Raw genomic sequence first — 22606 nt, forward strand, 5'->3', positions numbered from 1 at the left:
CTGTTAAAATAGGCTGTGATTGTAGCTGCTATTTGGTCCTCAGCCAAAAACAGGTCTGGATTTCTACTGATAATATTCATGGCCTTGACAATGTTCCTGTGCTGTCGAGCTGTGTAAATGATCATAACACTAAGGTAATAAGATAGTAAAGATTAGCAAAAGATGCTAGGATGACATCATGCACTTAGTTCTAGGTGGACTGATCCTATTAGCAGTGTCCTAGGAGATCAAATATAAGATCTGACAATATTTGGATCCTAAAAGTTAAGAGATGAACTTTGAAGAAAACTACTGATAAGAAGCTGGTAATAATGTGAACTTAATTATGTATCACTGTCATAATGTACATATCACATCTTGAAAGGGAATTCCTGAAACAATAGACTGTAGTGTGTATTCCTCTTCAATTTGGAATATTTCTTAGGAGAATAATGGTTTTTAGTTATATAAAATCTCCTCCTATTGAAAAGCATTTTTTTTTGGTTTTGTTTTGCACATTTGTTTAAAAAATGATGGAACAATAATAATTCTTTCAGATCGATCTCATTACACTTGATTACCTAAGATTCTTTGAGCTTCTAAAACCATAAGAGAAAGTGTGAAAGGACCATTGTATTAAAGCATGAGTTTTTAATTGCATTGTAAGTAAATTTTATTGCAATCTGCAGTTTTTCTGTATATTTCTTTGAAATAATTTTTTTTTTTTACAAAAAGTTCTTTAGTAAGGTATACGTGTTTTTATTCCTTTTATTAAATGTAATTAAAATTTACCAAGTATATTCCAACAATAAAAAAAAAAAACATTTTTCTTAGAATACGCTCCTCAGGATAGTGAATTTTAATTTGATTTAACAGCATTTAAAACTTTATGAAGTAATACTTACCCAGGCATGTACCACTACTTAGCCAGAATGGAATTCCAAGGAAGTCTAACAGTTGCTTTGTTTTAGACAACAGCTTCCATGCTTTGGCACGAAATACTTCTGCCTCTTCACTTTCATCTCTTCCATATTTGTCATGAAATAACTTTGCTCTTGCAAAGTTGCACTCTAAAAATTTTGCTTTATCAGGAGACTGCAGGAACACTAATGGCTTAATGGGAAGGAATATTTTAATTTCATCCAAAGTGGCTGGAAGAACCTCAACTCTTAAAAAAAAAAAATAATAAGTTACATTTTGACCAACTGCATGTAATTCTAAAATATTGACTGTTTCAGTAATGGTATATTTTAATTGTAACTCTAGAGGAGAAGAAAGAGAATGACAAAATTTTTGAGTTCTATTTTATACTACCTCAATTATTTCTATTTTATTATATTTTTTTTATAGTGCAAAATTCTTCACAATGAAGCATGTAAGTAATCCTTCAAATCACTGCTGCCTGCCATGAAACATCATGAGCCAGCAACTTTCATCCAAATATCAAAAGCAGTACTAGAAGATTTTGTTCTAGTACTGCTTTTGTATGACAGTGAAACCTAATAATGCCGAGCCAGCAACTTTCATCCAAATATCAAAAGCAGTACTAGAAGATTTTGTTCTAGTACTGCTTTTGTATGACAGTGAAACCTAATAATGCCATAGTATATAGTTACATCAAACAATTATCATTTGATGTAACTTAAATGTCACACTCTGGAATTTGTAGCAGAAAGATCCTCTGAAAAATGTGACAATTTTTTTTTTTTTTTTGATAATGTGGATACCTCCAAAAAAGTTATCACAAGAAGATAAAACTTTTTCTAAGAGAAAGTTCTCCTAGAACTTTTACTGCGAGAATGTATTTTCAGATTATCATCAATTCCTGCCATGTAACTCAAAGGGTGTTCATGATATAATAGTACCACATGAAAAATTTGCATCATTGCTAACTTATTATCTATAATTTTCTCCAAATCAGTCTTTTATCTGTCAAGACTCCAACACTATCAGATCTTACATTTCTATCTTTTAAAGCACTTTTTGCTATATCAATCCACCTATATCTTGGTCTTCCTCTGGGTCTTTTTTCCTACCAACCTGGCAGAGAACACTTGTTTTACTAATCTTTCCTTTCCCATTCTGTTTAAGTGACCATACCACCTGGGATTAGCTTTGCTAACACATTCCTGGATGCTGAAAATGTCAAGTTCTTTCCTAATATCCTCATTTTTAATATGATATTGCCATTAATGTCATTCTGTTAATGCCCCTAAGCTTTATCACGACTCTCATATCTGCAGTCTCTATCCTTTGGTCAGGTGTTTTACTTTTGACCAGCTCTCAGATCCATAAGTTAAAATTGGTTTGAACACTGTCTTGTATACAGCTAATTTAGTGTTTTGACTAATTTTCCTCTTAATTCATATAAATTTTTTCAGTTGACTTCCTACCTTACCAGCTTTGTTGATTCTGTTGTCCATATTTAATTTAGCATCTTCATTTAAAAATCATGTCTAAGTAGCAGAAATGATTTATTTGTTCTATAGGTTTTCCATTCACAATGCAGTTGATATTTTCAATGCTTCTGCCTATTTTCATTGCTTTGTTATTGCTAACATTCATACCATATCTATTACAACAGTTATTCAATTTAATCAGGGAATCTTGCAGACTTTTAGCAGATTTATTTAAAAGTATAACATCATCTACATAAAGCAAAGAGCTGACATTGACATTTCCAATCTTGATATCAGGTTTAATACCACTTTCCTTCATAATGTGATCCATACAGATAATGAATAACAGAGGTGTAATGTACATCCTTGTCTAACACTAGATTTAATATTAAACCATCTTCCTATACTTCCTTCAATTCTAACTGCTGACTTACAAATAAAGACTAAGTATTCCTTGATATAATGCCCCATTGACACCATATAACCGTAGAGTATTGAATAGGTTTTCTCTTGGCACCTTGTCATATGCCTTTTCCTTACCTACAAAACTTTGTTGTATTCCCATGATTTGTCAACTATTTGTTGAAAAGTGAAGATCTGATCCCGACAGTCTCTATTTGGACTGAATCCAGCTTGTTCTTCACCAAGCTTTTCTTCCATAATCCTTCTCAACCATTTCTCAAGTATACGTGCAAAAATCTTACCAGGAACACTGAGTGGAGAAATACCTCTGTAATTCTCACATTCAGTTTTATTTCCTTTTTTTTATATGGGTACTATGAGAGCTCTAATCTAATCATCCGGAATTCATCACTCTGTCCAGGCCTTCTGAACTAAGCAGTGCAGCCACTATAAGACTTTTATACCTCAACACTTGAGCATTTCTGGTCAAATATTATCTACTCCTGCTGCCTTTCCATATTTCAGGTCTTTGAAGGCTTTTTCTGCTTCAAGTACGGATATGTATTCCTGAATGCATGACTGTTGAGTGTTTTTTTTTACCACTGTGCTTCATTTTGCAATTTTTCGAAGGAATTACTCTATACTTCAAGGATATCTTTTTCATGTCACCTTTATTATCTCTAATTCCTTGTACAGGACTTCTTCAACAACCTCCAGAATATCTTGCCACCTTCTTGATATTTATTTTCTATGTGCTTACGAAAGTCTTCCCATGACTTTTGTTTAGCTAGTTTTACACATTGTTTAGCTTTCTTACATTTGTCTCTGCATTCTGTAAGAGCACAAGCTGACTTATTTGCCAGGAACTTTTGATATGCTTTCTTCATTTCTTTCACTGCCTCTTTAACTTCCTGTGTCCACCATGTAGTTCTGATTTTTCTATCCTTGCAGACAACCTCCCCACATGTCCTGATTGATTCAGCTCTCTGGCTGAATCAATCAGTGCTTTTTTCTTCAGAGCTTGTCACTGAATCTCCAAGGTTTCATTCCAGTTCTCAGACGCTTTCATTTTTTCTTGAATAATGTTTGAGTATTTTAGTCTACAGTTCATATCTGAGAGCTGCTCAACTTTTATTCGCTTTAAAACTTTTTTATATATTCTTGTTTTCAATATGAAGTTCAATTTTATCCTGCTCAAGACTAAATAGTGATCACTTCCCCTTTCAAATCCTCTGTACACTCTGGTGTCCTGCACCAGGGAGAAAACATCACTATCAACAATAACATAGTCAATGAGACTTTTCTTATTCCTTGCCTCTTCTCTCCATGTGAATTTGTGTACATTTTTAAGTTAGAACATTTACCAAAAACTAACTTCTCATCAGATTCCTTCATTCCATTCACCTCTATTCTTTCTACAATCTCCCTCATACTAGATTTCATTCCTGTTCTCAGACACTTTCATTTTTTCTTGAATAATGTTTGAGTATTTTAGTCTACAGTTCATATCTGAGAGCTGCTCAACTTTTATTCGCTTTAAAACTTTATATATTCTTGTTTTCAATATGAAGTTCAATTTTATCCTGCTCAAGACTAAATAGTGATCACTTCCACTTTCAAATCCTCTGTACACTCTGGTGTCCTGCACCAGGGAGAAACAATAACATAGTCAATGAGACTTTTCTTATTCCTTGCCTCTTTTCTCCATGTGAATTTGTGTACATTTTTAAGTTAGAACATTGTGTTAGTAATAACCAGTACATGTCCTGAGCAGAAATCCAACAGATATTTGTCATTATTATTAGCTTTGCTCTTTTCTCAAAAATTTCCCCAAAATATTTTTGTATGTCTGACAATCATTTCCTACTCTACTGTGTAGATCCCCAACAAGGACCAACTTTTCCTTTTTCATTGTGTCAGTTGCTTTCTCTAACGTTTCAAAAAATTCCTCCACTTCTACCTTAGTAGAACTTTCTGTGGGACCATAGGCACAAATAAGTCTCATTGCCCAGTTCCCCATTCTGATATTTGCCCACATCACTGTGCTTGAGACTTCCTGCCATTCAAGAAGATTAGGCTCATATTTAGTGTTGAATACTATGGCTACTCCTTATTTTCCTTGATTTCCATTGCCTGAATATAACATTTTGTATTTATTGCTCAGAAAGGTCTCACCAGCTTTTGTCTTTTATGTTTCTGTCACCCCTAGTATCTCGATCCGGTCTAATTCCTCAGCTAGCTTCATTTCTTTGCCATTCAGGCTTCTTATGTTGATAGTACCGATCTTGAACTCTGGTGATGTTGAGTTGCAGTATGGTTTAAGATTTGTTCCAGTAGCTAACTTTTTGCTGATTGCCCTGGTTCCCTGGAGAAAACAGTGGGGCCTTGTTTAACCAGCGATGCCCCAGCCGGCATGAAATTCTGTCATGTTGTACTATCATTGTATATTTTAGTTTAAGCCAATAAGAATACAATTTAGTTGGCTAAATCCCAAATTGCCAGCCCATCATCATTCATTCAGTATCCAGGTAGATACCTAACAGGGTGCATCATCAGAAGGTGAGGATTGGTGGACATTAGGTCAGAAGCCCTGGTCAGTTCTCTGCATTCCTTTAAAGACTATGTGGAGGTCTCCTCTCAGTTATATACCTTTGACACTTAAGCACACCATTTTTACATTATGAATATTTTAATACCATAACACATTTTAAAGATCTTAATGTGACCCACTTTGTTTATGATCAGAAATCACAGGTAAGTTAGTTTTTTTCATTTAGTCAAATGGATGTGAAACATATAGGCAGCAGAATTAAAGAAGATGATCTCTCAAATCCTGGGGAAATGTATTAAAAAGTAATTTCCATACCTGGAATAGTCCACTATTTATGGTCTCAATGAAATTATCACTGAAACCATTAGATCAATGGTTGGCAACATGTCAACATGTCATCTCATGTAACTTTTAGCCCACATGTATGACAAACACTTCTCAGTTTAGTTTGTCAGTGCACTGCAAGCAGAGTATATGTACTGCATGGCACTGAAGGTTTGATCATTGCGGCAGTAATGAGTATAAAATAGTTAAAACATAATAAAATAATACCTGTGTGTATGTAGTGTTTGTGATAGGTATAGGAATTCATATAATAAATCACTTGATTTTTATTACCATCTAATTCTACACAAATGGATAGCAGTAGACTATGAGTGGAACTATGAGTTTTCAACGACTGGGACATGTTGGAAGTTTTTTCACTTGGTTAGACTATAATAAATTTAGTTTAATCCTTTATCTAAGTGTAAGCAAACAAAGTTTATGCCTGAAGTATCTTCAGGACTGAGGCAACTCGTGGTAAAGGTGGACCAAGCTCTCATCACTCCTTGTCTTAGTATTTCCCATAATGTAAATCACATCTCCTTGCAGACATGTATAATGCTGCATTAAGGGAAGGCCACTACCCAGACCGGTTTCGACCTTTATTGAGGTCTCATCAGTGGGAGGCAGACCCAGAGGTGGTAATACCAAGGTGGAAGCAACGGAGAAGTCATATTTATGAGACATATTTATACAATTGAACTGAGAGAAGTGCAGACACAAATATTTTCAAATTTATATACATGTATGGTAAACTGTTCCACTCATTATAATAAATTAGTTTAATCCTTTATCCAAGTGTAAGCAAACAAAGTTTGCACCTGAAGTATCTTGAAGACTGAGGCCTCATGGAAAAGGTCTCGTCAGTGGGATCCCACTGACGAGAAGTGAAATTGCTCAGCAATTTCACTTCTTCAAGGTCAGTAATCTCGTTGCCGGCGGTAAGCGTCATATACTCGTAGTTGGCTTGTGCAGAGCACATACCATCTATGAGTATACACAGTTTTGCTGCTAGCTCCACAAGCCAAACATTTTCACTTCTTCAAGGTCAGTATGGTAATCTCGTTGCCGGCAGTAAGCGTCATACGAGTATACTCGTAGTTGGCAGCGAACATGTTAAACATAAATTATGGCAAACTTGCCTGATGTTGAGAGACTCGCTCAAGAAGTTCAACAGCAAAAGTCACATTAATTTTTACCTAATTGGATGTTACATTTTTTTCCAATATTAATAAATTAACACTTCAAAAAAAAAAAATTTGTTTTTCAATAAATCATCTCACTCTAGTTGATTTCTTTCTTTTTTTTTTAAATTAGATCAAAAATGGCTCTCTACTCAAAAAAAAAAAAAAGGTTGCCGACCCCTGCATTAGAATAAAAAGAAAATATTCTGTGTTATATTTCTTGTTATAATAAAGTGTCTCTTTTTTGGATTCCTGATATGAATGTTGGTGGATGAGCCAGAGCATGAATACAATTTGCATATGTACACACTGGCCAGGTACATTTCTCTTATTCTGAAAAACTGGTGCTGGTTCTCTCTTCTGATTCAGGGAAAATTTATATTATACTGCGCCACCCTGAATCATAGATTTTTGAACAATGAAAAATCAAAGAACCAGAACTTAGCATAGCATGCTATCCCTAATTTCTTAAACTATATAAAGTAATTCACATGTCATCTATCTCTAACTTAGTTTGCAGTCGTAGCCTCCCTTATAAATTACCTCCTCCTGCTGTGGTTCGATTATGAACGGTGCAATAGAAAATGAAATCAGGCGAGGCACTTATTGAATCTAAAGAAAACATTTATTTACACTCTAGTCAGATTACACATTATAAATAAACTTTGGCACGTGTTTGCTTCAATATTAATTTCAATGAAAAACAATTATCTAACCCTTCTTACTCTCTCTTAGCATGTGTAAATATCAGTACAGTTAAAACATTCTATCAAAAGTAAACCATGAGCTTAAACTCCACAATACTAAAGGATATTCATTCATAGCCATTAATTTTACCCTAAATTCTTCATTCATGTCTCAGAGTTACACTGCCCTCTTAAACTATATCTCTAAAGTCCTCACATAATAATCACAACCTTCTAAACTTAATGTCCAACTAAAATTTACAATCTTTCTTCCTTTGTACATTCTCTAAACACATTAAAGTTTCTACTTTACCAATTGCTGGGGAACCATTAGAACATCATACATATCTCGATATAACATCACCTCCAGGTCCACTTTTCATTCTGCTTGGTCTGCATTACCCCACTGAATGGTCCGGACTGGATATATCTCCGCCGACGACACGTTGTCGCCTTTCACTGGTCATCAGGCTCGGCAAGGCTTAGCTGTCTCAGCGGCAATCAGGAACTCAGCTTCGCTGGGCAAATCCTTAACCAACGATCTCCCAAGGATTCCTCAGCATTCTCCCACGATCTCTGCCTTGACAATCCCTCCAAGGAACGGGGACACACATCGGCAAGCGAAGAGGATGACTAAAGAAAAACTCGCAAAAAAGCCTTGAGCTGGCACTGCTTCGCTTTTTAAATTCCGCACCAACACTTCCTTACTACGTCATTAAATTTCTCCCTCTTTGCTCACGTCACATCTCCCAGCACCTAACGTCATAATCTCCCCTAGCATACTCTTCAGCAGTGGTGGTGGTGGGGGGGGGGGGGAGATCGCATGCTCTCCTTCTACAGTGCATGTGTACTTGGCATACGTGTTTTGTTCCTGGCTATTGGGTACTTAATCCGATTAGCCTTCTCTCAGTAATATAGAAGTATTTATACAAATTTAGCAAAGTTTAAACAATGGACTATTCACAGTAAATACATTACAACACTTTGGACAAATAAAAGGATTCTTAAATTATTAATGTTTCTGGTAATTTACAAGCAATTTTATCTGCCTGATATATCAGTATATGCCAAAATGTAAGATGCATGTTAAGTTCTGAAGAAAATATAAATTAATACAGTTTCAGTTTCATTCAGAACTTAACAATACACACACACATGGACTTAGAGTCATAAGATACTTATACTTAATCCAACATTAGTTGGGCTCAACCTGCCCTCCCCAAAAAAAGGACAGGAGAGAAATGGGAGGGGGGAACCCCATATGAATAAATAAAATTAAGTGATAATTTTGTGTTTTTGTTATAGTACTGATAAGTATGAGAGAAATCGCGACCAAGACATCAATGACTAATATCAATATGTGCAATTTAGTGCAATGTAGAGTATGTTTAATATATTCGTTGCTGAGAGTGAATGATATGTGATATGGAAGCAAGAATGGTGAAAATATTTGTCGGAAATGTTTCGTAAGCGAGTATAAGAAATGCAATTTGTGAAGGAATGAAGTGACTGATAATAAACATGTAAGGCAGGATCGTCAAAGTGTTGTGGGGAATGTAGTAGAAGAAGTGAATGATAGCGCACAAAATACGAATGAGGGTTTGAATGATGTGGTTGAAAGCAATAATGTGGATGATGAGATGTTAGTGTGGAAAGGAATTGCATATTTACATGGACTCCTTCACGGGACAAAATGTGAGCTTGAGTGACAGGAGAAACAATTGCCGTGTGGTACAGAAGGCCAAAAAACGAAAGAAAGAGTGAATGGGAAAAGCATAAAAGTGCGAGAAAGTATGGTGATTCGATCATAAGAGGTATACTTAATGAGAAAGTGACAAAAGCATCTTTTCCAAGTGCAAAGATAAGAAATGTTAGTGATGCTGTAAGTATGCAAAAGAAAGCAAATAAGGTAATTATTTTGGTTGGCACAAATGATTTGAAAGGTGAGAAATATGCAATTAGAGAAGATATGAAAGGGTTCTTAGTGGAAGCAAAAATGAAGAGTAAGAAAGTAACGATTGTGGGTCTGCTGCCTCGGTATGATACTGCAGAACTGAGAAGGGCCATGACTGTCAATGAGAAGACCGTACAAGAGGAATGGTGTGAGGTTTATTGATGGAGTGAATTTGATGGATGAAAGGACTTATATATGCCTGATGGACTTCATTTAAATGGCTTTGGAGTTAGATGTTTGGAGAGAGTGAAGTAGTACAAAACCAGAGAAACTAGAAATATTAGGGAGGATGAAATTGAACAGGTGCAAAGTAATGATTATGGAATGCTGAATGTGATTTCATGGGTCTCCAATTCATATGGGTTGGTAATGACATTACACAAGGGTAACTATTGATACAAAGTTGAAATACATGTACACAAATGCAACAAGTATCAGGAATTTGGGTGAGAAAGTTTTGGCACTGGTAAGCTCAACTTGGCCAAAAATTATATGCATCAGTGAGACCTGGTTGACTGAAAATGTAATTCTTCAGCAATCATTAGCAATACTCCACCACCTACCCTGTTCCTTCAATACTCCCTAAAGGGTATTGTATATTCAGGTAGTATTGAAGGAACAGGATAGGAGGTGGATTATTGCAGATGATAACTGAAGAATTACAACCAACAAAGTTAGAAGTTAAAGAGGATTTTAAGTCTGAGGAAGATAGTACATTTGAGGATGTCTGGTGTGAGATAGAGGCAAAGAGGACAAAATACATTTTGAATGCTGCTATAGTCCAGGGGATCCACAAGAAGATGTAGATGCCATGTATTGGCAGATTAGCACAGTGTAAGCCAAAGAATTATTGGAGACTTTAACTATGGGGGGGAGGGGCATGGCAAGATGGAAGTGGAATTTATAGTTGCTAACGGACTATAACATGTTGTTTCATGCAATTGAGGGGACAAGAGAGTTTGAGGATCTGATAACAGCATTAGAAGATGCATCCATAACCAAGGTAGACACTTTGCCTACAATGGGGAGAGTAACCTTGTTCTGGGAAGTTGCCAAACATGTGGAGTTCTCTGTCAAGAAAGGAGTTTATGTTCAACTATAAGGCTGGTAATTATGAGAGGCTCAGGAATCATCTTGGAACAGTGCCTTGAGATTGCTTTATAGTAGCAGTATCGGACTGCATACTGAAGGTCAGGAGGATAAACCAAGTTGGAATTAAGTGGATGATTAGGGATATAAAGCAAGAGCTGCAAAAAAGAAAACATTGTGGAGGAAATATAAAAAAAATAGTGATCAGCATACTCATGAGGCCAAAGTAAATTGAAAAGACTTTCATTTTATTATATTTTTTTTTTTGTTATGTAGCATGTAAGAGGATTCAAGAAGAAAATTATCAAAAAAAAAAAAAAGCAGAAATACACCTATTGGAAAAAAAACTACCTGGAATGTGAGAAGTATCCACCACAAAAAAATAGAACTGGACCAAGCATTAGAAGAAAGAAATGTAAAAATAGCAGTAATTACAGAATCTAAAAAAATACAGAGAGAAACAGACAAAACTGAAAATTATATCCATATATACAGTGGGTAAAAGCAGAATAGAGAGCTAAATCTGGTGTAATGATCTTTTTACACAAATCTCTTAGAAGCAATATAATCCATTACAACTTTTGAAACGGCAGAATAACAGAAATGAGAATTAAAATAGACAGAGGCTATACGACAGTGACTGGAACTTATGCACCTGAAGAAAGAAAACAGGAGATTCAGAAAACTTTTATACAAAACTACAGAATATATTAAATAAGATCAATCCTAATGATCACATCTTGGTAATAGGCGATCTTAATGCAAGAATTGGCAATAACCATATAAACTGAACATAGGACCTACAGGAGAACTTTTTTCTCTTAATCTATTTCCATTCCTATGGAATGGAAATAGATTAAAAGATTTTACTATAGTAATAACCTTAAAATAATGAACACCTTCTTCAAAAATAGACATCCACAGATACACCTGGGAAGCAAGAGATACAAGAACCATTATTGATTACATAATCAGCAATATCAAAATGTTAGAAATGATAATAGATACAAGAGTATACATAGGATCTGAAATAGAATCAGATTATTACCTGTTAATTTCAAAAATAAAAAGGGAACCAAGATGGAAAACAACAAAAAGGTATAAGGCAAATAGAAATTTTGAATCCTTCAAAGTTTGACTTCTGGATGACAATAGTATTAAAGATTTGTATCAAAAAAGAATAAAGAACTGGATGATAAATATAAAAGAAAATCAGAACATAGAAGAATGGCCAAACCTAAAAATCATAATGACAAAAGCTGAAATTTAGGAACAAAGAAAAAGATGCCTTAGGGACTGTGATGACAAAATTAAATGGATTATTGAAGGAAAGAAAAAGGTTTCTGCTGTCTACAATCAAAAATTGAAGACAGCAGAAAATACGCAATAGCAGAAGAATAAACAGAAATAAATGGAACAATTTTGTAACAAAATTAGAAAGAGAGGGAGAGAGACTGTATGCTCAAAAGACCTAACATATATAAAATCCTTAAAGATCTAAGTAATGAAACTAGAGAAAAAGCAGATATTAATACCATTAAAATAGAAACATGGCAAAATTATTATCAAGATCATGGTATAATGAAAACATTCAAAGCAGAAAACCACCCTTTGTAAACATCTCAGACAACTTGGAAAACATCACTCTAGAAGTTAATAAATTTAGTTTAATCCTTTATCCAAGTATGAGCAAACAAAGTTTGCACCTGAAAGTATCTTCAGGACTGGGGTAAGGTAGGGCAACACCAGGGCAACTCCTTGCAAAGGTGGAGCAAGCTACTATCACTCCTATTTCAGTATCTCCCATAATGCAAAACACATCTCCTTGCGGATATGTCTAATGTTATGCATTAAGGGGAGGTCCACTACCCAGACTAGTTTCGACCTTTATTGAGGTCTCCTCAGTGGGAGCCAGGCCCAAGTGGAGATACCAGCAGAAGCATTAGCAAGGTCATCTCTACCTATAGGAGTTGCCAAATGGTGTGCCACCTTTTTAATAAATGACTGGATTTAGAGAGATGTTGAAAATTTATTTTTCACTTGGTTAGAATATAATAAATTTAGTTTAATCCTTTATCCAAGTGTGAGCAAACAAAGTTTGTGCCTGAAAGTATCTTCAGGACTGGGGTAAGGTAGTGCAACACCAGGGAAACTCCTTGCAAAGATGGAGCAAGCTACTATCACTCCTATCTCAGTATCTCCCATAATGCAAAACACATCTCCTTGTGGATATGTCTAATGTTATGCATTAACTCCTATAGGTAGAGATGACCTTGCTAATGCTTCTGCTGGTATATCCACTTGGGCCTGGCTCCCACTGAAGAGTCCTCAATAAAGATCGAAACTAGTCTGGGTAGTGGCCCTCCCCTTAATGCATAACATTAGATATATCCGCAAGGAGATGTGTTTAGCATTATGGGAGATACTGAGATAAGAGTGATAGTAGCTTGCTCCATCTTTGCAAGGAGTTGCACTGGTGTTGCACTACCTTACCCCAGTCCTGAAGATACTTTCAGGCGCAAACTTTGTTTGCTCACACTTGGATAAAGGATTAATCTAAGTTTATTATATTCTAACCAAGTGAAAAATAAACTTTCAACAATCACTCTAGAAGAATTTGTAAAATTCGATGTAGCTTGGTATTTTACAAGCACCTTACATCGGCTTTTACAGAGGTCACATCTCAAAAGATTGTAATATAAAAAGAGCATTTGCAGAAAGAATATATTTAATCCTATGATAAATTTTACCTGGCCAAGATATAGTAAACAAAGAATGGGTAAAGTTTGCAAGAAACAAAAGAAAATGCTATGTCACTCCAACCTATATGTTATTTGTTTAGCTAAGTGCTTTTGAAACCATTGTTTACAAGCTCTGTGTATGCCCACCATCAAGGTCATTCTTAAAAGGGACGCTGCAATTCACAAGTAGTTCTGGTGTCCGTCTAATTGGATTTGTGTAGTACACCTGGAGAAGAAAGAATGAGTTGGTTGAAACAGAAGATCAAAGAATTGTGCCGTATTCTTTGGGGGTCTCAACACTTCACGCAAGGTCCCGGAGACGGTGAAATAAAAAGGCATTGAAGATCGACAGAAAAGTCATCGGCAGTTAGAGGCAGATATATCGGGAGTAGGATCCAGCGGACGGAATGTTATGGCGAGGCCAGAGGAGAAGCCAATGGGAATGATGAGAGAAATGGCAATGTAAATACCCAAGGCAGGATGTCTTTTGCCACAGGAGGTCAATTGAAGCCAATAGCTGCAGAACGAACTTCAACCATTGGAGAACTTACCGTGTGCTGAAACCTCTTCCCTGAGCTATTTGAGTGCCGGAGATTGCAGTCCAAAGCCCGCCACTATCCCGACGAAATGCCGCTGAAGCAAGACACTCCAGAAGGATGTCTAAGGCCCGAGATGATAGGAAAAGTATAAGGACTTTAGCGAAAGACCTTGGATGAGTGTGCAACACAGAGCCTCTGTAAGTTTGTTTCATCTTTTGTTGTACATTCCTTTTGTAATCTAGGAGATACGTTATAGATGGACTGATAAGAATTAAGTTAATAGTAATAAGAAGTGTCTATAGGCGAGTCATTTGGCATGTTAATAAGTGGCATGAGATTTGTGAAATAACTTGGCATAGTTAGCTAACCTCCTTGTGAATATACTAAGGTTTAAGTTGAATAGCAAAGAGTAAATAAGTAATTTGCTCCATGAAATTATTTAGTATTGAAGTTAAAAAATTTCTTTACGCTAAAGGTTTAACAGATAAGTAGAGAGGACAACCTCCCTATCTGTTGATTGGTGTACCTTTTATACTAGTGTAAATAAATGTGTTTTGTTTATCTGTCTCAATAGAGTGCCACCTGATCTTTCTAATTACAATGCACTGTTTCCAAATAAACGCAAACCTAAGAGCGGGTACCAAGTAAGATAGCAGAAGCGTGTAGTCAGGTGCAATTAGACTACAACTGTTTGTGTTAAATTTTACTGAAGGAATTTATGCTAGTAAGAGAGAGAGATCTACTGGACGTATTACTGAGTTTTATGTCAATAAAACGATACTGGTGGCACAGTCTTAACAAATAAATTTTCCAGTGTTCATAGGTATAGGACTCGTAGTGCAAAAGGTAGATAAACATCTTACCCAATAGTAGGATAGAATAAGAAAGGAAAATATAAGGAAAACTTATAATAAAGATATTACAAAGGCACAGCCAGCCTCATTACTACAAATAGCGGGAAATAATAGCCTCTGTTTACACTGGTGCAGCGTCGACAGGATAAAAAGAATAAGAAAGCTTACGTAAGCAAAGTGCACTGCTAATTAGAATAAAGTAGTTAATAATATCCCTCTGTTTACAAATTAACAAAAGCATTGGCCCAAAGAAGTACAGGAAGGCTCCAGAAGACAATATAAACTTGGAAGTTATCAAATATGCAGGACTCGCTCAGGTTACTTAACTTTTATAATATAATATGATTTGGAAAGAAAGAAAATGCCCACAAGATTGGACAAAAGCATATGCAAAAATCTTAGCATATAAACTTAAATGTATAGTAGATCCAAAATTAATAGAAGAACAAAATGGATTCAGAAAAGGCAGGTCTTGCATAGATTCTGCATTTATGTTAAAATTACTAATTGAGAAACGCAGAGAAATGAACACAGAAACACACACAGCTTTCATAGATTACACCAAAGCATTTGATAAAATTATCAGAGAAAAAATATGGGAAATCCTGAAGAATATGAAATGCCAAACCAACCTCTTTACAACCTTATTTAATATATATCTTCTTCTTCGAGTGTCATCCCCTAGAAGGAGGTTGGCAACCATGTCACAGAACTTTTTTCTTTCTTTTGCTGCTCTGGAACATTTATGGTAATTTAAGCCTGTCCAATCCTTAATGTCTTCAAACCACATTTTCCTGGGTGTACCTCTCCCTCTTTTTCCATCCAGTTTCCCTTCTAATATTAATTTCTGAATGCCTTCTTGTCTAGTTAGATGTCCAAAATATTAAGTTTTTGTTCTTTAATTATTTTCATTAATGTTCTTTTCATTTTTGCTTTCTTTAAAACATCTTCATTTTTCATTTTCTCTGACCATGATATTTTCAAAATTCTTCTGATAGTCCACATTTCCAAAGTTTCTAATTTTTTCTCTGCTTCTTTCTTTAGAGACCATGTTTCACTGTTGTAGAGAAGACTTGACTAGATATAGCATTTTATTAATCTTTTTCTTGTGTCTATGTTAATGTCTCTGGATATTAGAACAGTTTTCATATCAATAAAGACTTTTCTTGCTATTTCTATTCTTCTTTTTATTTCTTTAAGGGAATTTCCTCCGCGCTCCTGTTGGCCCTTGAAAATCCGAGGGAGAGAGTGTGATTTTCGTGATGGACTGTACTCATATCCGCAGCATGTCTCACAGCCTCTAGTCAATAGAATAATGTAGGTAAGGGAAGTTGGCAAAGACTGATCTGTAGCCTCGGGAAAAGAATTGGCTCTAAGGAGCCAATATCACGTTGCAGTGCCATACCCGCTTTGGGCCCCAGCCAGTAGGGCTGGGGCCCAAAGCGGGTATGGCACTGCAACGGGACTGGGCGAAACTGTCCAGCCCGGACCAGCGTCGGGGCCTTCTCATAGAATGCCTCAGCTGTGCAGCATGCTGGATGGCCCGTCTGACAGGACTGTTTCGGCCGGCAACTAACAGCCAACTCAGAACTGGCACAGACCAAGGGAATACGACTGCCTAATTAAAACAAAGTAACTTGCTTGAGGTGGCTTTTGAGAGGTGTTGCCAACAATGTGACTTCTGCCCAGTGATCTGAATGAAGTGAAAGAATATCAATCAAGATCGCAGGTAATTGGCAGGAGTAAAGATGACTCTCATTTGAGGTGGACATGTTGGATGGAGCTCTGTTCTAGTTGGTGAGGTTACCTACTATTTCTATTGAAAATAATCATCAGGGGAAGCCTGATGAGTGCAAGATTGCATGATTTCTTTTTGGTGAGAAATTTATAAAGATATTGCAGGATAGTAATAAATATAAGTAATTTCTGGTGACTACTTTCATTATACCAGGGTCTGGGTGACCATTGAGGATCCCAAAGAGATATGCCTGGCCTTGTTGCAGATCCGCGAAGGATCGGGCCTTCGTGCTGTCTTTAACATGGGGAATTGCCATCCTGCCTGTGCACCTACGCACATGAGCTTATCGTAGGGAAGTGGCTATATGGCTTCCTTTGCTTGAGTTGGGAAGCGGTGAGAGTGCCCTTAAAGACTCACTGTGCCCCTATGCACATAGACCATAGGTTCTTTTCTAACTCACAGCCATTGGGTTTCTCAGTGGATTGCAGATCGTGGGTCTCTCTATGCCTGATAATGAATTACTCTGAATGATAAGAATAAAAGAAAAGATCCTTGGATAGGAGTAGGTGAGCTCATACCTCTAGTTTTAAGTTAGATTTAAGCTAGCATGCAAACTAGGTTAAGGGAAAGGATCAATAATTGAGGAAAGAAGAAATAAGTTGCTGACCAGGTGAAGTTCTACTGGCCAAGTCCAGGCAGGTGCTTAACCTGCCATTAGTGACAGAAAGAAAATCTGGCAAAAGTCTAAATATTATAGGTATTGATTTTGTACTGGCGAGTATGGCTAATAGTCATACTGTGGTAACTACATGAACTGAATGACTTTAGGTTCATGTACCACAGGACATTAAGGATCGAATGCCTTTAGGTCCTTAATGAGAGACAGGAGTGCATTGCCAAGAGAGTCCGTCTTGCAAATAAAGATAACAGGTGAGTTTTACCCTACTGATGACTAGTCGTTGCAATAGTAATCCTGCTCAGTATGAGAGGAACCGCAAGTTTGGATACTTGATACATGTGCTTGGTTGAGTGACCAGTGGTGCGAAGCTACCCTCCGTGGGATTATGACTGAACGCCTCTAAGTCAGAAATCTGTCTAGCCACTGCAATGATACCATTCGTGTCTCGCACGTCAAAAGGCAGCGCTAGCCAGAGTTGCTTTCGTACTGTCACAGTGCGATCACTCTGGCGATGAGGCCACTAGAATGGAAGCATCAAGGCAGCCGTTGAGACTATGTGGCAGCTGCTTCCTACGCTGCACCATTCAGGTGTGACATACGGGCACTAAGTCATCCGCAGATGACCTAGGTGCTGATCTGGGTGTCGTGCTTAAAAGAGCAGCCACCATACTGCGATCTGTTGAGACTCTGTAAACATTTGTCCCAAATATATAAATGACTAAACCTGTTCGATTTTTTTTGGTTAAAGTTATGTTTAGTTTCTTATTTATTAGTTCTTTTGATATAATCATGCACTTGATGTTGAAAGGCTTTGCAGCTAATTTGATAAGCATCATCTTTCATTTATGGGCCCCATTACAGATTTAAAGATGTCTTTCTTAATCATGAAATCCACTCCGTATTCATGCTTCTCTCCATCAGAATATACAAATGTAAAGTCATCTTTTTCTAGTTTTCTTGTGTTGGCCATCTTGTTTTACTAATTTCCATCACATCAACGTTGTCATTTCCTATATGATGTTGTCAAAATTCCCTAGTTTATATAATGTTCTCACATTCCAATTTTCAAGACTCTGTTTCTTGAGGAATATCAGATACCAATCTTCCTTTCGGATTTAAGTTGACATCATCATGGAGTACATTTGCAGTGCTCGTTTTACTCACAGTTTCAGTGTCTTCTTCCCTATAATGATTTACAGCTTGGGACGTTTCAGAGGTTTGCAACTTCCAAAACATGGCTTGTTAGATATTTCCATTTCTCCATGGTCGACTATAGGATAGTAACAGGGTGAGGCCGCGATCTCTTTCACATCTGCAGTAGCTAGCAAACTTGGCTCACACTGCGAGCCGGTGATCTGTTTTCAGATTCTTCCACCTGCCAGTTGTTTCATATTGCCGTTGATATTTGAATTCTTCTGCCGATGATGAAACAGCAGATACAGTCCTAATATCTTCACAAGGCCCCCTTTAGTCGGCCATTTTTCAAGGTTCTCTGTAAGCCTTCATGGCTACTGTATCAGCCCAAGGCACACGAAGTCCCCACCATGCTTCACCTTACAAAGCAATCCTCTACTTTATGTTGTTTCCACCCTCCATGATGTGGGCACGGGGTTGGACTTTAGAGAATTTAATATATATATATATATATATATCAAGATAAATTATCTGTGAAGTACAATAATTTAACATCAAGCTGGAAACCAATAAATAGAGGAGTACCGTCAGGTTTGCCCTCTCTCACTGGTTTTTATATATATATATATATATATATATATATATATATATATACACACACATAGATAAAATCATAAAAGAATGGAAGATAACTAATGGAGGATTCAAGATAAACCGTAACAACTGATTAGCTACTCTACTTGTTGCTGATGATCAAATAATCCTTGGAAACAATGAACTACAAAAATTATTATGCAGTCTAAATCTGATAGAAACATATGGTATGGAAATATCAGCAGACAAAACAAAAGTCAGAGCCTTCAAAGATGCTACTCCAACAAGAAGCAAAATAGTAATAAACAACAAAATAATAGAGCAAGTAAATACATTCATTTGTTTTCTGCATGGAAAACTATTACAAAAACTGCAGCAAAAGGGAATGGATATGAGATTAGTGGCTGATGGATAGACACCAGAGAGTAGTATATGGTGGATTACCTCAGAGTTTGGTACTAGGGTCACTACTCTTTAATTTGTATATAAATGACATAGTGAAAGATTTAAGAGGGGATATTCACTTGTTTGCTGCTGATGCAAAACTGGGGAGAGCAATAGTTGATAAAGGTGATGCAGATATCCTGTTGGATGATTTAAATAAATTGTGAGCAAAGGATTATCAATTTAATGTTGCAAAATAGGCCTGTGTAGCTCAGTGGAAGTGGTGTTTGTGTCCTCTGCGCTTGGTCGCTTGAAATCAGACTTAAGTTCAAGTCTAGTCGTCGACTGGAGGAACTTTTTCTAAGCCTTTCTTCGACTGATTCCTGAGTTAGTCGATCCCTGGCACGGGTAAGCGGGTTTTTCCTCCCAGAAGTTCGGGTTTTTTATCCCGTAAACTCAAGAAAATCAACCATAGTACCCACATTATTTCAGACAGTACCATATCTTAATAATTAAGGGGATACAAATCCCTTGTTGTTCAACTGCCAGTAAGCAAAACTCTAAGATCGAGAACTACGAATCTATGAATTTCATATATACCGAAAAACTATCATCGAATCCAAGTGTAAATGACCACTTGGTAGTGCAACTCGAAGCAAAGGTGGAGCAAGCTCCCTCACTATCCTTGATATTTTCTCATAATGTAAAAACACAGCCCTAGGGGATGTAAAACTGTAATTACATTATGAGGAGAGGTCACTACCCAGACCGGTTTCAACCTTTTTTAAGGTCTCATCAGTGAGTAGGTAGACCTGGAAGATAACAAGGCTTAAGTGAAAAGAACTTACATACCTTTACTATACGAATGCCATAAAGGTGTGTTTGTATATTATAACATATATTGAAAGTCAAACGGCTGTTTTTCTGGCATCCTTAATAATAATTAAGGGGATACAAATCCCTTGTTGTTCAACTGCTAGTAAGCAAAACTCTAAGATCGAGAACTACGAATCTATGAGTTTCATATATACCGAAAAATTACCAGGTCTACCTACTGACTGATGAGACCTCAAAAAAGATTGAAACCGGTCTGGGTAGTGACCTCTCCTCATAATGTAATTACAGTATTACATCCCCTAGGAGCTGTGTTTTTACATTATGAGAAAATATCAAGGATAGTGAGGGAGCTTGCTCCACCTTTGCTTTGAGTTGCCTTGGTGTTGTACTACCAAGTGGTCATTTACACTTGGATTTGCCGATAGTTTTTCGGTATATATGAAACTCACAGATTCGTTGTTCTTGATCTTAGAGTTTTGCTTATTGGCAGTTGAACAACAAGGGATTTGTATCCCCTTAATTATTATTAAGGATGCCAGAAAAACAACCGTTTGGCTTTCAATTTATGTTATAATAAGTACCATATCTTATTAGGGTGAGGTACTAAGAGATGGCAGCACTTGTTTGCCAGCCTCTTCATCGGTGGCTGCTATAATTAGTGATAGACATGGGCCAGCTATTTCTGATTGGCTGACCAGTGGAGATTGAACTGCCTACTCAGTCTCCAAAAAAAAAAGCTAGATAGGGTATAAAGACCTCGCTTACTCCTATAAGGGAATAAAAGGCGTTAGCTGATTTTTTTTTATTTTTTTATTGCAAAATGTAAGATTATGCACTTCAGGTTGAAAAGGTTGCATATAGTGTATCATAATGATGGTATTGGACAGCAGGAAATTGGTGAAGCTAGGAACTTAGAGATAATGGTGGACGAAAAGTTGAAGTTCAGAGGGCATATTGCAAAAGCTAGTAATAAAATAACTCAAAAGATTACTTGGATGTTGAAAAAACATGGTAACAAGTAAAGATAAGGAAGTTTCTCTCTTTATAAGGCTAAGATTTGGCCACTTCTTGACAACTGTGTACAAATTTGGTCACCTGGTTTATTGGGAACTAGGAGATGGTAGAGAAGATTCAGAGACAAGTGACCAAGATGGTGACAGGTCTGTGGAATACTTCCTATGATGATTGGTTGAAGGTTTGTGGATTACAAAGTTAAGCTGATGGACAGAAAAGAGGGAACATGATACAAACTTTTAAGATATTAAAAAGGGTTTTATAAAATTGATGCAAATGAAATTTTTCAATATATGAGAAATAGAGAACTAGGGGCTATTCATGGAAGTTGTATAAGAGTGTGGTTAAGTAGGGGTGTGCAGATCGGATTTTTTGCATGGAAAGTGGTGAGTGAGTGAGTGGAATGGTTGCGAGTTCCTTGATGGTGACTGGGTTCAAGGAGAGACAGAATAGGATTTGTGTGTATATGATGACTGTTTTGGGTCTTCTATGATGAGTCTCTGGACTCCATGAAGATGCTGTAAAATAATAATAATAATAAAATAATGTACATCATGCCTAAGATCAGTGTGCGAGATTTTTGATGATTAATGGCTGGGCTTGATGTAGGATGATACCTTGGTTTTGACTGCATTAAGTAGGTATTCATAGCATGTCCAAGGCTTCCATGAATTTTCTGATAAACCAGTTGTGGATAAGGATATCGTTGATGTTTAGAGTAATTAGAAAGACTGTTAAAACAAGCAGTGACAGAACCATACTAGAACACTTTCAAGAGGAATGTAAACAGGCGTACTTAACAATACTTGAGGTAGTACATCCATCAAAAACTTGAAATGTGGAAAGGTGGCTGGAGTAGATGATATTCAACCAGATATGCATAGGTATGAAGGTTTTGCAGTGATTACACTGCATAATTCAGAGGGCCTGCTCAGAATTTCAAATTCCCAATGACTGGAGTAGAGTTCTCATAGTAAATATTTATAAAAAAGGGAAAATAAACTGAATGTGAGAATTACAGATTCCTCACTTAATAGAGGAATTTCTCTACTAAGTGTTCCAGGTAAGATTTATGCAAGCATACTTGAAAAGAGATTGAAAAAGATTATGGAAGAGAAACCTATTATTATTAAGAGAGGCCTCCAAGGAGTCAAAGATTCATAGAGGGAGGCCACATACTGCATACACCAGCTATCATACTTATTCCTGAATTCATTCACACTGCTTGCACTTACACCATCCAATGACAATCCATTCCAATCATGCATCACCCTCAGAGAAAAATCTAGCTCTCACCCCTTCTTAGTGGCATTCATTCTCAGCTTTCAAAGATGCCCTCTTGTCCTTTCTCCACCTCCATAAATTCTCATTTTATTCTGCTCAGAATTACTAGAATGGTGTTCCCTTTCTAATTCAAGTTTCTTACATCTCCTGAAGACTGATCACAGGAGGACACCCACTATTACAACTGCCTCAACCACTACGCCGAACCTCTACTACGAATCATCTCCCTCAACGCCATCT

The 22606-nt window shown here is 36.7% G+C and overlaps 1 protein-coding gene across 7 annotated transcripts in view; it reads right to left on the reverse strand.

The window, feature by feature from the left end:
* LOC150101260 (ribitol-5-phosphate transferase FKTN-like) overlaps positions 1-22606 on the reverse strand; it is a 353950-nt gene that overhangs the window by 155423 nt on the left and 175921 nt on the right. For all 7 annotated transcript variants that reach the window (XR_016549166.1, XM_090401598.1, XM_090401595.1 and 4 more), the window contains one exon: positions 885-1147. Coding sequence is in view for 6 of the 7 variants with exons in the window: in XM_090401598.1 (XP_090257724.1) it covers positions 885-1147 (263 nt within the window). In the remaining variant the exon portion in view is untranslated. The remainder of the gene's footprint in view (positions 1-884; positions 1148-22606) is intronic.

The sequence above is a fragment of the Typopeltis vanoorti genome, chromosome 12, assembly GCF_054136105.1.
Source record: "Typopeltis vanoorti isolate ZY-2024b chromosome 12, IOZ_Tvanoo_1.0, whole genome shotgun sequence".
Taxonomy (NCBI): Eukaryota; Metazoa; Arthropoda; class Arachnida; order Uropygi; family Thelyphonidae; genus Typopeltis; species Typopeltis vanoorti.